Here is a 17,411-nt window from a genome sequence, read left to right as displayed (position 1 = left end):
GCTCACGGCAACACCAGATCACTGGTCCACTAAGCAAGGCCCAGGATCGAACTTGCATCCTTGTGGATGCTAGTCAGATTCGTTTCTACTGCACCACAACAGGAACTCCCAGGATATATATATATATATATATATATTTCTTTCTTTTTGGCTGCAATCACAGCATATGGAATTTCCCAGGGCTGGGGAATGAATCCAAGCTGGAATTGCAACCTACGCCACAGCTGCAGCATGCCAGATCCTTAAGCCACTGTGCCAGGCCAGAAATAGAACCAGTGCCTCCAGGGTCAAGCTGGATCATTAACCCACTGTGCCAAGAACTCTGAGATGTTCTATTCCTGTTTAGATTTCTTTCCTTACCTGGAGGAGAGGGAAGATAATTCTCCAATTAGAAGGGATGCCTTTGAGGATACAGCAGAATAATGCAAAACCATTTGATATAGTAAGTTCATTTCAGTTGTTGAGAAATTAGACCATCCCCCTTAAGTGCTTGGAAATTCTGGGTTCCAGAGGTGGGTACTAATACCACAAAGGGGGATTAGAATCAGGCTAATCTCCACAAGCAGGAGGGTAAGAATAAGTACCACACTGGGCCTTTGTTTTTAACCCTGGATTTCTTAGCTGTTGAGGAGGAAACCTATGCATGGACCTTACCCAAGTCTAGGCTCCTTTTCCTGTGTTCTATTTACAAAATGGAGAGAATGAAAGAGCTCAGGGGTCAAACAAAACACCTTTCAGTGTGAATGAGTTAGAAAGACAACCACCGAGGTCTGTGATAAACGGCAATTGTGTGATCTCAGTTTCTCTGTAAATTAATAAATAATGCTTGCCTTCTCTGCTTGAATTCCCCAGGAGAGAAACATCATCTTCAAACATAATTCGGTTGTGGAGTTTCCTTGTGGTGCAGTGACTTCAGGATCTGGCAGTCACTGCAGTGGCTCTGGCCACTGCTGTGGTGCAGGTTCCATCCCTGGCCACGGAACTTCTTCATGCCACATTACGATGCAAACTTCTGGGAGTTCCTGTTGTGGTTCGGTGGGTTAAGAATCCGACATAGTGTCTGTGAGGATGTGGGTTTGATCCTTAGCCTTGCTCAGTGCTTTAAGAATCCGGCATTGCCAGAGTTCCCGTCATGGCGCAGTGGTTAACGAATCCGACTAGGAACCATGAGGTTGCGGGTTCGGTCCCTGCCCTTGTTCAGTGGGTTAACGATCCGGCGTTGCCATGAGCTGTGGTGTAGGTTGCAGATGCGGCTCGGATCCCGCGTTGCTGTGGCTGTGGTGTAGGCCAGTGGCTACAGCTCCGATTCGACCCCTAGCCTGGGAACTTCCCATGCTGCAAACATACACAACACACATGATTCCATCACATAAATAACAAATGACTATAGACAGTTTACCTGGCATTTTCAAGCCTCAGTTTCCTTATAACAATAATGACGCAGAATAGGGGAAATTCAATGAGAAAACGTAGATGGACACCCAGCTCAGTAGGCACTAGCTCTTGGCCTTTTAAATGCTCTGGCTGCAGACATGTTTCAGTCCACCAGGTGGTGGTGACCTGCTGCCCCTGAGCAGGAGAGATGGCCTGCACATGCCCACTGCAGACATGGCTGGACTTATTTTTGGCTACACCCACGGTATGCCTAAGTTCCAGGGTCAGGGATTGAACCCACATGGCAGTCACAATGCTGGACCCTTAACCCAGGGAGCCACCAGGGAACTCTGAGGTTGGATTTTTTCATCTCCTTCCACCCCGAAATTATTTCAGTCTTTTTTCCACCATCGACAGTATAAAACTGCTTGGGTGGGAGGTGGGGTGGAGGGTATATAAACACTGGCGTGAGTGGAGGGAGATGACTAGCCCAGTGGGTACAGAACAGGCCTTTAGATGCCCTAGGAACCTCCTTGTAGAGTAGTCACATTGGCCCAAGCTGGCCAAGAGGAAGCTACACATCATCTGTTCTCATTAGCTTGACCTTTCGGTACCTAGCTATGTGTACTCTGGCAGAGGAGGTATTAAACTCTTATGGCCTGAGATAAAAAGGTAGGTGAGATGGCAGTGGCTTTTAATACCAGTTGCTCCCACTCTCTAGAATGTGCAGAGGGCTACACATTCTCAAGCACGGGTGACTGTCACCAGGGAATACGTGGCAATGTCTGTGGGAGTGGAAGATTACTAGTGACATCTAGTGGGCAAGGGCCAGGGATGCTGCCAAACATTCTACAATATACAGAGCAGCCCCCACAGCAAAGAATTATCCAGCCCACAATGTCAAGAGTGCTGAGGTTGAGAAATCCTGTTCTAGTAACACCTCAATGATTTGGTCTGCACAAGACATTCTGAACTACCAGAAATCACCTAGTGGAGGTGATGGCTTTTCCACGGCTTCCTTGTGAAAAGTTCGAAAAACTATTAACCACTCTAATGATGCTTCATTCAAGTATTAGCTGGGTACCTAGGAAGAATCACACTCTTTCTTTCACTTGGGTATCTATATATGTATTTATTAGGATGCTCACAGGAATGACACATTAGCACGGTTCTTCTGATGTGATAGAAAATACATACATCTGACCCACATTGTGGCGGGAAATCGGCATAAGGGCCCTCAGACCTGGTACCTAGTGTCCACTGAAGAAATCTCTTCACCAAAGAAAGGATGTTTTCTCGGATTTTATCATCTCTGCTGTAGCTTCCATTCAGTTCTCCCTGACTGGCCCAGAATCCTTCATTCCAGAATCTCTTGCCATGCCTTCAAGACCAAGGTCAATTATCCCAGGTCCCACCCACCCAGGCTGCCTCTGGAATTCTGCAGCGCATCTCTTTGGTATGCTGCTGCCCTGCCACCCTCAGGGGCACAGGTGGGAGGTGGGGTGAAATATAACATCACGTTACCAAAAGCAAACAGTAGGGGTACATTAGCAAATAACACTTAGGACATATACCCAACAATCACACAGAATACATGCTTCCTCCCCAAATGATACATAATGCCCTAGAGAGCAGAGGAAACCCCTCAATCGTTCAAACATGTCTGCAGTGATTCTGTATACCAGGCACAAAGGATACAAAGTGGGATCAACTCTGCACAGTAGGAAGTTGGTGCCTGAAAGCTGGAACCAAACCTCTTATCTGGGCTCTTCCCTGCCTTTGAATGGTGTCACCACCCTGCTTCCAGCTGTTCTGGGCATTAGCTCACCATCCAAAAGGGAGGATGAGATGACAGAGAGGGGAGGGGAGATAAGGAAAAGGGGTGGGGAAGGGATGACAACCTATAAAACAAGACAAAAACAAATCAAAAACTAGATTTAGCACTACAATATTTTATAACAACAGAAGGCAGCTGGAAATACTACATGCTAACAGACAATATGATACACAAGCCCTGGGGGAGGAGCCAGGAGGGAGTGTGGCAGAGGCCACCTGTTTAGACTAAGAGCCGTTCGATGGACTGCTGGATGGACTGGATCTGCTGCTTCAGCTGTGAGCCTTCTTTGATGGTGACAGAACAGGCGATGACAGGCCTGGAGACCCCACAGGCTCGCCCCAGGGCCTGCTTGGAGCGCACGAACACATAGGGCACGTTCTTGTCCTCACACAGCAGTGGGAGGTGCAGGATAATCTCCAGGGGCTCCGCGTCTGCAGCCATCACAATGAACTCAGAGATGCCTCTGTTGAGGGTTTTGGTGGCTGTGGAGAGAAGGACATTAGGCTCACAGGTGATGTGGGGTTGGGGCAGGGAATTTCCGAGGAAAAGAAATAAGAAAACGGGGCAAAATTTCCAGGACTAAGCACTTCTCTGTGTCCTGTGTGGCCTTGGGAAGTGACAGGGATTCAAGCACCAATTTAGTCATCCCCAACGCCTTTCTCAAACCCAACACCAAACCCATCAATTCTGTCAAAACACATCCTGAATCAGACCCCTTTCCCATCCTCTGCTACCACACGTATCCAAGTCACCACCGTCTCTTGCCTGGTTGACGGGAACAGCGTTCACACAAGCCCCGCCAGCATGAAGCAGTGTGATAGAGCACATCTGAAACTCTTAAAGATCAGGGGCTTTACCAGCCCCATCTGCCAAGATCAATAAATCTGGAAAGCTTATACCACATGCAACTCACCAAGCAAATTCAACACCCTACAGCACTGTTCACCTGCTTACGCCTGATTGCTTATCTCTGTGACCCAGTGCCAGCCCAAGGATTACCACTTGCTGCTCTTAAGTTCTCGCACTGGTCCCCATGAAGACCATCCAGCCTTCTTTCCATGTTGGAAATCTAGTCCAGAGACCCCCGACAGGAACAGTGGGTGCGCTTAACACGCTTCCTGGAGCACCCTCTGCTTGCCTTACCCTCATTGGCTCCTTTTCGAAGCTGCTTGTAGTTACATGACTGCTGAACAAGGTCCAATAGTTTCTTGGTGAGGTGGGCATCTGCAAGAGGGTAGGCCTTCGGATTTACATCAGCCTCAGTCTATGGGGAGGGGAATCAAAGCATGAGTCAAACTGAACCAGAAGTTGTTCTAGACAAGTCACAAATACTTTAATCAACAATTGAGATGGCACGACACTGTAAATCAACTATACTTTAATAGTAATTTTTGACAAATTGAGATAATGGTCATCTTCCCTGTTCCCTCATTCCCAAACACATTTAATAACTGACACATTCTCAACTGAGAAAAACTAAAATATTATGCTAATTTTTTTAGCATTTACATAGTCTAATAATATATTCTGAAGCTTATGTACCTTTGCCTCTTTAGCCTAATGCGAGGTAATATTATAGCAAATGGATTATAACATGCTTCCATGGCTCAGAACCCCTTTCAGTCACGCGGGGCCAATCTTGAAATTTGGGTTTGCATGTTTCACCCCGAATTTACTAAACCTAAATTAATGTATCATTTATAGAAACCTAGCACAAAATTCTACTTCCTTCCATATTTGAATCTTCTGTATTCATTAAGAATCCTGATTTCTGGAGTTCCCGTTGTAGCTCAGCAGATACGAATCTAACTAGTATCCATGAGGATGCAGGTTTGATCCCTAGCCTTGCTCAGTGGGTTAAGGATCCAGCCTTGCTGTGGCTGTGGTGTAGGTTACAGACATGGCTCAGATCTGGTGGTGTGGCTCTGGTATAGGCTGGCAGCTTTAGCTTGGATTTGACTCCTAACCTGGGACTCTCCATATGCCATGGGTGCAGCCCTAAAAGAGAAAGAGAGAAAAAAAAAAAAGAATCCTGGTTTCCAAAACATCAAAAATTTTCTCATTTATTTTACACTATAATACATATAAAATGATTTCAGAAATTGCTATACCAATACTACCTCCACCAACTACCAACCCACCAGGGTGAAAATTTCTCTTTATTTTTAGAATATATCTGACTAAAGCCATCCAGTCAGAGTATTATATTCAAAAGTTATTCAAATAATTTTTTCCTTGTGGTTATCAATGTGATATACAATTAGGGTTCCTTTGTATTCAGATTGCTTTAAAAAATTCTTAAAAATTAAAAAGTCTACGTGGTTCTAAAATCAAGCTAACAGTGCTTAAAAGAATGATTCAATTAAACATCATCATCTTGCAACCCACACTAACTAGTTAATTAAACCAGATAAATAGATTCAGACATTGATATTACTACCAACGTCACAAAAGATACCATGTGACCACGGCCCCTCCTAAAGAACAAAACATCCATGATCAAGCAGTGGGGTGGGGGCAGTAGCTAAGAAAAAAAATCTGATCTAGCCTTTGATTCTAACACTAGATATTTGATATTAGGGAATTATTAAATTTGGGGCTATTGCATGGGAACAAAAATCCTTATTTTGTAGACATATACTGTAATACCTATGGATAAAATGCTACCTCATTGGATCTCTTTCAAAATAATATGCGTATGGTAAAAAAAGAGTGGCGCCCAGCCTTTTCCATTCCTTCCCAACTACATTTTCACCTCCGACTTCAACCATTTTTATTAATTTCTCATTTGCTTTCCCTGTAATTCCTTTTACAAATATTTATTTCTATTTCCAACTGCAGCCCCGGTTACTACCCCTGAGCACCGATCAGTTCGCCCGCAGTGATGCGGTCTAACGACGGGTTTGGAGGAGGTAACCGCGGCACGCGGCACGCGGCTCCGCGGTTCCAGGCGGTAACCCGCGGGTGATGGCCGGGTAGGAATATTTACCATTTGGTCTGCCTCGGTGTCGCCTGCCTGGTCTCTGGCTGGTCTCCGGCCCGATGCCCGATACCCGATACCTCAAGAACAGAAAAACTACCACCCGCAGAGCAGCGGGAAGTGACGTCAGAGTGACGTCAGCGGAAGTGACGCCAGGAACCTGCGGCACCAAGGCACCCAGTCCCTAACACCAACAGAGTGACTGTCACGGTCTCAGCCTGGTGAGGACTGGAGGAGTTTCATGAAGAAGAGGGGGGAGACCTCTTATTATCTGTTCTTCATATTTTCTAGAATCCGTTTTTCAAGGTCCACAAAAAACACCTGCTGGGAAGTCTGATTTGTAGATTGAAATAATCCCAATTTAGGTAAAAACCTCTTTAGGATACAGAATCCGTCAATGCATTTAAACATATTTACTTAACCCTTTAGTGCTCTTAACTAAAGTGTTATTTCTAGAAAAATTTTAATATCTTTTAGGCTTACTTCTAGATATTTTGGATTAAGAAAATTTATTTTATTTTATTCCCTGGTGTACTAAGAATTTCTTTTATATATGAATTGGTGTTGAACTCGACCAGATTTTTTGTAGAGTTGGATGAACAAGACTTTTAAATTTTTTCTGATGTTACACCATTTCTGCACTCTAGAGATAAAGCCAACTTTAAGATTTTTCTGTTTTTATTCTATAATGGACATGTTTTCTTTTTGAGATAAAATACCCTAAAATTTAATAAATGATGGTTGCACAATTCTGTAAATATACAAAAACCCCGCTGTTAAACACTTTACTTTTTCCTATTACCACCTTTTTTTTTTTTTTTTGGCAATTTCTTGGGCCGCTTCCGCGGCATATGGAGGTTCCCAGGCTAGGGGTCTAATTGGAGCTGTAGCCACCCGCCTACGGCAGAGCCACAGCAACGCGGGATCCGAGCGGCGTCTGCAAACTACACCACTGCTCACGGCAACACCGGATCATTAACCCACTGAGCAAGGCCAGAGATTGAACCCGCAACCTCATGGTTCCTAGTCAGATTCGTTAACCACTGCGCCACGACGACGGGAACTCATCTTTTTTTTTTTAAACTGACACAAATAAACACACACAAAAACTGACATAGGATTGACTTACAACATTAAGTTAGTTTCCAAAGCACACTATTATTTGATACATTATCAATTTAAATAGCAGAACTTTATGGTGTGCAAAATTATCTCAATACATTTTTTAAAGTAGGTGTAAAATAAATAAAAACAAAAGTAGGTGTGAAGTTTTTTATGTCAAAAAAATTTGTTTCTTACTAAGTTATAATTAACACACAATATTAGTTTCTTTACTATTATCCAGCTTTCCTATTTCTACTTGAACTGCTTTTGAGTATTTTTTCAGGTATTTGTTCATTTCATATAAGTTTCCATATTTATAGGTATCATGTTATTCATATAGCTTTTCTTCGTAATATCTGCAGATTATGTCTCAGGTTTATCACTCCTTATTTATTTCTTTTGATTAATCTCAGTGGAAAAGGCTTTTCAAAAGATTCTTCTGATTTTGTCCACCCAATAACAGGATCTATTTTCCAGTTCAGTAATTTCTGCTTTTATTTGTTCTCCCTTTTCTCTCCTTTCTTTCATGTTATTCTGTCCTTTTGTTCTTTCCCTAGCTTTTTAGTGTCTACCTCCCCCCCCCTCCCCGCCCCAGCGTTTAGCTTCCAATACTTTAGTTGTACTCTACATGATCTGGTATCTGGTGTTTTCATTATTATTCAGTTTTGTTTTGTTCTTTCTTTTTAGGCTGCACCAGCGGCATATGGAAGTTCCCAGGCCCTCAGAATTGGAGCTGCAGCTGCCAGGCCTATGCCACAGCCACAGCCACACTAGAGCCATGCATCTGTGCCTGCAGCTTGCAGCAACACCAGATCCTTAACCCAGTGAATAAGGCCAGGGACTGAACCCAGGTCCTCACAGACACTACATCAGGTTCTTAACCTGCTGAGTCACAATGGGAATTCCTTTAGCTCTGTTTTCAATTTTCCTCATATATTTTCCAATTTGACCCAAGAGCTCTTTATATCTTCTTTCCAAACACTTTGTTTCTGATTACTAAGTCACCTGCATTTTGGTTGGGAGAACATGGTCCATATTTTTATCAGTCTTTTAAAATTTGTTTAACTTGCTTTATGACACAGTAGGTGGCCAATTTCACAAATGTTTTCTTGCTTTAAGTGTATTCTATATAATTGATGGGTGCAGTATTTATTGGTTTCACTATTACCACTAGGTCAAGTTTATTCATAGTGTTCAAACCTTCTATTTCCACGCTGATGTTTCAGCTTCACAATCTATCAATCAAATGCTACGGAACTGCATATATATCTATTTCTTCTTGTAATTGCATCATTTTCATTTTACTTGTGCCTTATTTTTTAGCTACTATCTTTACTCATGTCTTTATTTTTTTTCACCTTAACCTGCAACCCCCCCCACCCCCACCCCCACGCTTTTGGGGCCACACCCTTGGCATATGGAAGCTCGTTGGCCAGGAATGAGTATGAGCAACAGCTGCAACAACATCAGATCCTTAACCCACTGCTCTGGGCTGGGGATCAAACCCCTGCCTCAGCATCAACCCGAGCTGCCGCAGAGACAACATCGGCTCCTTAACCCATTGCACCACAAGAGAACCCTAACCTGTCTCTTAACTGCAGCATTGTCCAGATCTCCCCTTTTTTGTGCCTTCTATTTGTCCTACCTGTTTCTTTTTTTCTCTTTCCTCCCTTTAAGTTTTTTTCCTCCCATTTTCCCCTCTAATAGTTTGGAGTTAATCATCTTTATTCTTTTGGTGGCTACCTATGAGACAACTTGTATACCTAACTTTTCAAAATTTAATGCTTGTCAATACTGCCACCTTCTTCTTCTTTTTTTGTCTTTTTTGCTATTTCTTGGGCCACTGCTGCGGCATATGGAGGTTCCCAGGCTAGGGGTCTAATTGGAGCTGTAGCCACCAGCCTACGCCAGAGCCACAGCAACGCGGGATCCGAGCCTCGTCTGCGACCTACACCACAGCTCACGGCAACGCTGGATCTTTAACCCACTGAGCAAGGGCAGAGACCGAACCGGCAACCTCATAGTTCCTAGTCGGATTCGTTAACCACTGTGCCACGACGGGAACTCCCTGCCACCTTCTTAAACACAGGCTGTACCTGTGGCATGTGAAAGTTCTCTGGCTAGGGATCAAACCCGAGCCACAGCAGGGACCTGAGCTGCTGCAGTGACAACACCAATCCTCACCCAGCTGTGCCACAAGGGAAATCCAGCAAAACTTTAACTCCAGCCACTCCTCATAAATGTACTTTTATAAATGTCGGGTATGTTTACTGCTGTTTTCTAATACCCCATATCTGGAAATTAGCATTCTCAACTCTCTATAAACATCAAACACACAAGAAAGGGAGAGAGGCTTCTGGACCCCCAACAATGATCAAAGAGAAGCCAGTCAACAACAATAAAAAGTTTGCTCAACTATAAAGCCAAACTATCCAGCTTATAAATAGCAACTGAAATTTGCTTACTGTGTATTCATTCACCTTTCAACCTTTTTTTTTTTTTTTTTTTTGCTTTTTAGGGCCAAACACCATGGCATATGGAAGTTCCCAGGCTAGGGTTCCAGTCGGAGCTACAGCTGCTGGCATACACCATAGCCACAGCAACGCCAGCTCTGAGCCAGGTCTGCAACCTACACCACAATTCATGGCAACACCAGATCCTTAACCCACTGAGCAAGGCCAGGGATGAAACCGCATCCTCATGGATACTAGTCAGATTCGCTTCTGCTGTGCCACAATGGGAACTCCCTCACCTTTTAACTTTCTCAAATTTTAATTAAATGAGTGAATGAATAAAATCCTACTGCAGCTTTAATCCCTAACTTGATAGCTTTTATCTTCCTGTACACCAGACAGCCAAAATTTGCAAGGTTTTGGAGTCTGCTTGGGGCACAGTGGGTTAAGGATCTGGCTTGGGCTGTAGTGCAGGTTCAATTCCTAGCCCAGGAACTTCTGCATGCCAAAAAATAGTGCAGCCAAAAAATAAAAAAATATGAAATCTGAAAGGTTTTGATTTAGCAACAAATAGCAAGTGCTCATTCTCTCCATACCAAGCATTAGGACTAGGTGTGTAACATGCATTACATCACATAATTTAATCCCCTTACATTGTTATCCCATTTTACAGTTGAAGTAAATTATTCTTAACTTCGACCCGAGGTCACTCAATTCCAAAACTTTACAAAACTGTCCACGGAACGGCGGAAGATGAGTAGTGGTTCAGAAGCTTCAAGTTCTAGGCTCAGACACTTAGCTTCAAAATGGGGATGAGGTGGGTGGGGGGAAGCCTTTTGGGAAGATACCTGCTGGGATCCAAGATCCGTTGAAAGGATTAAACCTCATTATAGAAGTGAAAGTGCTTTACCAACTCTTCTCTCCTTACTAAGTGCCAACCCAAACTAGCTACCAGGCCACACAATCCGATTAAAAAGTTGAACAACGAGAGTTCTGGGGAAACCGCACGTGGTGCTACTAGGACTTCTGATTCTGAGGCTAGCGCCTCGCAGGAGTCTTTCCTGCATTCCAGTCTGGGTTCAGGGTCATTCCGCATTTCCCACAGCCTCCAAACACCAAAAGGTCCTTTAATCTGTGGCACATGTAACTCGCGGCGGGTACCAGGCATGGACGCCTGGAGACCTCCTTCTCCTGAACATCATCAGTAGGGAAGTGGGGTAGGGGAGGATGATCCAAATCCAGCGTTCCACTAGCGACCCCCACAAAAGGAAAATAAAGCACATGGAGCCAAGTTTTCTCACCTAACTTTCTACTCTTTCCCACGTGGGTTGCTCTTGGTCTTTCTCCCAGGTCGGGTTCTGCCCCTGAGCTCACCGCACGCCTCTGGCCGGGAGCACAGACTGCTACAAAGCACCCCTTTCACAGCAGTTGGGAACCTGAGGCTTCCAGAGTTCTAACCTCGGACCAGAAGAAAAGGCAGAGCTTGGGACTGCGCGGCCGCCGGAGCTCTAAGCCGGGGCGGGTTGGGCGAGACCGCGCACGTTCTCAGCCCCGGACAACTAGTGAAAGAACCGAACCCGAGTCTCCCACTTCCCGGCCCTTAGGCCAAGCGCACGCTCTTACCATGGCTGCGGTGCCGATGTGTCCGTCACTCCTCTAGGAGCACAGGAGACGTCAGAGCGCGAACGTTCACCACCGCGGAAAATCGTAGAGGAGTGGAAATGGCCTCGCGCGCGGCAGGAAGCGGAAGTGACGTCACCAAGAGGCGGGGTCACGCTCCTTAAGGGGCCCCGGCGGGGAAAGAGTTGAGTTCTGGCCGAGGGATCACATTTTGCTTTTAAAAAATCATGTTCTAAAAAAGAAAAAGTTGTCATTCTACTATACATACTTGGCAGAAACAGTGAATTGAACATTTCTAAAAAAAATCAAAGAGTTTCAATGGAGTCGTCGTTCCATTGCTAGTTTATTTTTGAGCACATTCTTTTGTTTTTTGTTTTTTGTTTTTTTTTGCTTTTTAGGGCCGCACCCGCGGCATATGGAGGTTCCGGGGCTAGGGGTCCAATGGGAGCTATAGCTGCTGGACTACGCCACAGTCATAGCCACATCAGACCCGAGCCGCGTCTGTGACCTACACCACAGCTCAAGGCAACGTGGGGATCCTTAACCAACTGAGCGAGGCCAGGGACTGAACTGGCAACCTCGGATTCCTTTCCACTGTGCCACTACGGGAATTCCTCTTGTGCTTTTAAAATCATATTTTTGACCCTATACCGGTAAAGGAAATTTATGGAGATAATGATGGATAATCCTAAATGTTTTTCTTTTTATCTTTCTTTCTTTTTGGCCGCACTGCAGCACGTACAAGTTCCTGGGCCGGGGATGGAACATGTACCACAGCAGTGGCCTGAGCCTTTGCAGTGTTAATGCTGCCTCTTAGCCTGCTGAGCCACAAGGGAACTCCCCTAAATGTTTTTCTTCATATTCAGATGTCCTTGTTGAAATTTCTGGTTGGGGACTTCCTTGATGGCTCAGCGAGTTAATTAGGATCTGGCATTGTCCCTGCTGCGGCTTGGTTCAATGCTGTGGCACAGGTTCCATCTCTGGCCCAGGAATTCCCACATGCCCTGGGTGCAGCCAAAAAAAAAAAAAGAGTTCCCCTTGTGGGTCAGTGGTAATGAACCCGAATAATATCCATGAGGACTCGGGTTTGATCCCTGGCCTTGCTCAGTGGATTAAGGATCTGGCAGTGTGGTGAGCTGTGGTGCAGGTCGCATAAGCATCTTGGATCTGGCATGGCTGTGGCCAAGGCCCACAGCTCCAACTCTGATTCAACCCCTAGCCTGGAAACTTCCACATGCCGCAGATGAAGAGTGGAGTCCATCAGAAATGGAGTCTATTGAGTAGGGAATTCAGGAAGAAAAGCAGATTTGAGGATGGGCTTGCATTTCTGTCGGGTTGAATTTGATAATGTCTCGGACGCCCATTTTCTTCTGGCCTAGCACGCTGCTCTTTTCGTTATGCTGCTCCAGATCTCCATGTTTTAAAGGCTAGGCTCATGCCTCACCACCTCCAAGAGGTCCTTCCCCATACTTATGGCCCTTACTCCTCTCTCTTCACCTGATGCCAGGCATATCTTGGGACCATTTGGATCCAGCCAAAACTAGAGCATTATAATGGACCAGTTCCAGCTTATTCCTTTGGAAACCTAGAGGTAGGGACCTGTCAGGACCCTTAGGAATCTTGCAGATCAACCCCTTCATTTTACAGATACTAAGGCTCAGAGAGGGGAAACTGCTTGTCCACAGTCACAGGATGAAGAAGGGGCAGAGCCAGAACTGAACCCTGGAATTGTTGGCTATTGGGTTGGGTTACTTCCACCACATCTGGTTGCTCTGCTTGAAAACCCACCAGGATAGGTTTAAATCAGCTCCAGGGAGTTCCCATAGTGGCGCAGCGGAAACGAATCTAATTAGGAACCATGAGGTTGCAGGTTCGATCCCTGGCCTCGCTCAGAGGATTAAGGATCTGGCATTGCCGTGAGCTGTGGTATAGGTTGCAGATGCGGCTAGGAGCTGACATTACTGTGGCTGTGGTGTAGGCCAGCAGCTGTAGCTCCGATTTGACCCCTAGCCTGGGGACCTTCATGTGCCATGGGTGTGGCCCTAAAAAGACAAAAGACACACAAAAAATAAAAAATAAAAAAATCAGCTCCAGGACTGAACATTTATTACACAAAAAAATCTCCCCTGCACACTTTATCCATGCAAATCTATGACTTGTCAAAGAATTAAATTTGTCTTCAATTAAGAGATTCTCACTGACAGCTCCTGTTTAAGAGCAGAACCTGGGATTCAGACCCTGTCCCTGTTCCTCAGCTTGCTTGGATCCATTTACGTGTTAATTGGACCTATCGCTGTTGGAGAATGAACCTTATTCCAATTTACAGTCATAGATGTGTTGTCATCATATGATTTTTTGATTTTTTTTTTTTTGGCTTTTTAGGGCTACACCTATGGCATATGGAAGTTTCCAGGCTAGGGGTCCAATCAGTGCTACAGCTGCCGGCCTACACCACAGCCACAGCCACATGGGATCTGAGGCTCGTCTGCAACCTACACCACAGCTCACAGCAAGGCCGGATCCTTAACCCACTGTTTGAGGCCAGGGATCAAATCCATGTCCTCATAGATATTAGTCGGGTTCATTACTGCTGAACCACCATGGGAACTCCATAATTCTTTTCCCCAACTATATAATAACTCAGTTTCCATGTTCTCACAGAACCAGCCACCCTTTTGTATCTTGCTCTGTCCCTTGCTAGTAAATTAATCAATGTCAACATATGCTCAGAATCAATTTGTCTTAGAAATGTGTTTTACCACAGTTCTGTGTTTAAAATCCTAAATCCTTGCCATGGCTTACTAGGCCCCTCTCCACCAGTATTCCCCTCCTCATCCCCATGTTACAGCCCCGCTCACCTCCTTTTTCTACCCCAAACACACCCCAATCTCCCCAACCCCATCCATCACCCTCTGTCGGGAGTGATGTGCTCCATTCTTACGCTTAGCTGACTCCTGTTCATCACCTCTTCAGCGAAGCCTCCCTGGTCACCAGACCAGGTAATTGCCCCTGCTGGATGGACCCACAAGCCCTCTGTACTTGCCCTTTGCAGCACTTGTCAGCCTTGACTTTATTCAATGGTTGCCTTTCTAAACACACCGAGAGCTTTATGAGTTCGGGGCTTGTAGCTGCCTTGGACACTTTGGATACCTCTCTTTTGGCACTGTGCCTGATCCAAAGGAAGTTCTTCTTTCACTTAAAGGTCTTTGATAGAAAGCAAGCAAAAAGGAATTTGGGAAAAGAGTAGTGGAGCCCAGTGGGTTAAGGGGAGCTGGTTGTGAGAGCAGGGCCAGCCATGAACTCTTACTTCACTGTCCTTTAGCCAAAGACCACAAGGAACACACATCTAGTGTTATTATTACTCATTGCAACAAGGGATAACACACACCACGGGGAACTTCGGGGCTTTCAAATAAGAGGATGTTTGGATTTACTATAGGATTTGGGCTTTGTAAGTGATTTGGTGAGGGTTCAAGGAAATGGATTAGACAGCTCTTGGAAAGTCTAAGTAATTCTATGATTGGACTTCTGAATAAATTTCATCTAAAGGTGGAAGGAATGAAGTGAGGCGAAAGCTTTAAATAGTAAGTAACAAAATAGCAGTCACTCATATTAGCCAAGATAAGGACATAATTGGACTTTTTTGTGGTTTCAACAATGTTCACTTTTTTTTTTTTGGTATTGATTTGTATTTATTTGCTACCCCAACACAATTTTTTTTCCCCACTGTACAGCATGGGGACCCAGTTACACATACATGTATACATATTTTTTTTCCCATTATCATGCTCTGTCATAAGTATCTAGACATAGTTCTTGGTGCTACACAGCAGGATCTCATTGTTAATCCATTTCAAAAGCAATAGTTTGCATCTGGTAACCCCAAGCTCCCGCTCCATCCCCCTCCCTCCCCCTCCCCCCAGGCAACCACAAGTCTAATCTCCAAGTTCATGATTTTCTTTTCTGTGGAAAGGTTCATTTGTGCTATGTATTAGATACCAGAATAACTGATATCATATGGCATTTGTCTTTCTCTTTCTGACTTACTTCACTTGGTATGAGAGCCTCTAGTTCCATCCATGTTGCTGCAAATGGCATTATTTTATTCTTTTTTATGGCTGAGTAGTATTCCATTGTGTATATATACACCACATTTTCCTAATCCAGTCATCTGTCATGGACATTTGGGTTGACAGTGTTCATGTGTTTGTCTCTGTTCAGATATGATTAAAGAATGGTCTTTCTTTTGTCTCCATTATCAGTCAGAGTGGCTTTGTCTGATGCTGATGTTCTATGAAGTTTTTACGTTCAACAGAACACCATGGCTCAGCTATGAGTGTCAGGCCAGCTCCTGGCAACATCAAGGCCTTAACTGATAGACCTGGGCCAGTTTCAAGCTGTCATGTACTGATTTTCTTTTTCTTTCTTTCTTTCTTTTTCTTTTTATTTTGTCTTTTTGCCACTGCTTGGGCCACTCCTGTGGCATATGGAGGTTCCCAGGCCAGGGGTCGAATCGGAGCTGTAACCACTGGCCTATGCCAGAGCCACAGCAACGCAGGATCTGAGCCACATCTGCAACTTTCACCACAGCTCACGGCAATGCCGGATCCTTAACCCACTGAGCAAGGCCAGGGATCGAACCCGCAACCTCACGGTTCCTAGTTGGATTCGTTAACCACTGAGCCACGACGAGAACTCCTGGTTTTCTTTTTCTTACCACCTTCCTGTTCCTACTGTGGATCTCTATTCTTGCTAGAGAGATCCCAACTGGCTAAACTTAGGTCACACACTATTCCTTGGCTGTCCCGAGTCTGTGAAAGAGTATCTGGTATAAGCTGGGGCAACATTTAGCCAAGATACATCGTGTGGTGTATTGAGCTCTTAAAAGAAAGAAACAGTTTCTAGCTGGTTGATAAATAGGTGATGCCCTTCTACAGGGACATCAGGGACCACTTAACCCAGCTATTGAAGGGTTAAGTCCTAGATCATTTTCATGGGCTGATGACTCCGCCTGCTGTGTTATTCAGTGTTTTGAATCTAACCTGTGGGTGATCGTCTTCAGGGTATGACTTACAATCCTGCCAACACTGATCCTGAGATGGGAAAGTAATCCTTCAACAACAACAAAAATCAGCATATGCTGGGTGCTTAAACAAGAACACACATGTTCGGAGTTCCCGTCATGGCTCAGTGGTTACCGAATCTGATTAGCATCCATGAACACGCAGGTTTGATCCCTGGCCTCACTCACTGGGTTAAGGATCCTGTGTTGCTGTGGCTGTGGCGTAGGCCGGCAGCTACTGCTCTGATTCGTCCCTTAGCCTGGGAACTTCCATATGCTGTGGGTGTGGCCCTAAAAAAAAAAAAGAATACTCATGTTCAATACAGTGTTTGTGGAATGTTTGGCTGCTGTTGGAGAGCCTGATGGACAAATGGATGAAAGTATCTAATAGGAAGAAAGAAATCAAGCAGACTGCAGGTTACATCCCTCTGTCATACATGAGGGGAACTTAATGTCTTCAGTCCAGAGGATAGGATGTTTTCTTTTTCTTTTTCTTTTTTTTCTTTTTTTTTTTGTCTTCTGTCTTTCTAGGGCCGCACCCATGGTGTATGGAGGTTCCCAAGCTAGAGGTCAAATCAGAGAGTTGTAGCTGCCGGCCTATGCTACAGCCACAGCGGTAGCAACGCCAGATCGATCTGAGCTGCGTCTGTGACCTAAACCACAGCTCATGGCAATGCCGGATCCTTAACCCACTGAGCAAGGCCAGGGATTGAACCTGCGTCCTCATGGATGCTAGTTAGATTCGTTTCTGCTGCACCACGACAGGAATTCCATCTTTTTCTTATTCTTTAAAATTTTCTGCACATCCCCCTACACACCCCACTCCTCCCCCTGCGGCATATGGAAGTTCCCAGGCCAGGGATCGAACCTCTGCCTCAGCAGCGACCTGAGCTACTTTAGAGACGACACCAGATCCTTAATCTACTGAGCCACAGTGGTGACACCAAGGACAGAATGTTTAAAACAACTTCCCTTAATTGC

The 17,411-nt window shown here is 44.9% G+C and overlaps 1 protein-coding gene and 1 long non-coding RNA gene across 3 annotated transcripts; both read right to left on the bottom strand.

The window, feature by feature from the left end:
- Positions 1-2,480: 2,480 nt before the first annotated feature.
- Positions 2,481-11,493, bottom strand: SNU13 (small nuclear ribonucleoprotein 13). 2 transcript variants are annotated; one of them, NM_001190226.2, is given in 3 exon segments: positions 2,481-3,693; positions 4,355-4,475; positions 11,372-11,493. In NM_001190226.2, coding segments are annotated over 3 exon segments (387 nt in total). In that variant the 5' UTR covers positions 11,375-11,493; the 3' UTR covers positions 2,481-3,430.
- Positions 10,366-11,181, bottom strand: LOC146403098 (uncharacterized). The gene is made up of 2 exons (XR_014803019.1): positions 11,050-11,181; positions 10,366-10,596 (listed from the first exon to the last, which is right to left on the bottom strand). It is a non-coding gene; the product is annotated as an uncharacterized LOC146403098 (long non-coding RNA).
- Positions 11,494-17,411: the final 5,918 nt, after the last annotated feature.

The sequence above is a fragment of the Sus scrofa genome, chromosome 5 (assembly GCF_054392235.1).
Source record: "Sus scrofa isolate SSC_HxYL_T2T_F1_AM1 chromosome 5, Sscrofa_HxYL_maternal_Yorkshire_Landrace_v2.0, whole genome shotgun sequence".
NCBI classification, from domain to species: Eukaryota; Metazoa; Chordata; class Mammalia; order Artiodactyla; family Suidae; genus Sus; species Sus scrofa.
This window is presented reverse-complemented; position numbering and strand designations above follow the sequence as displayed.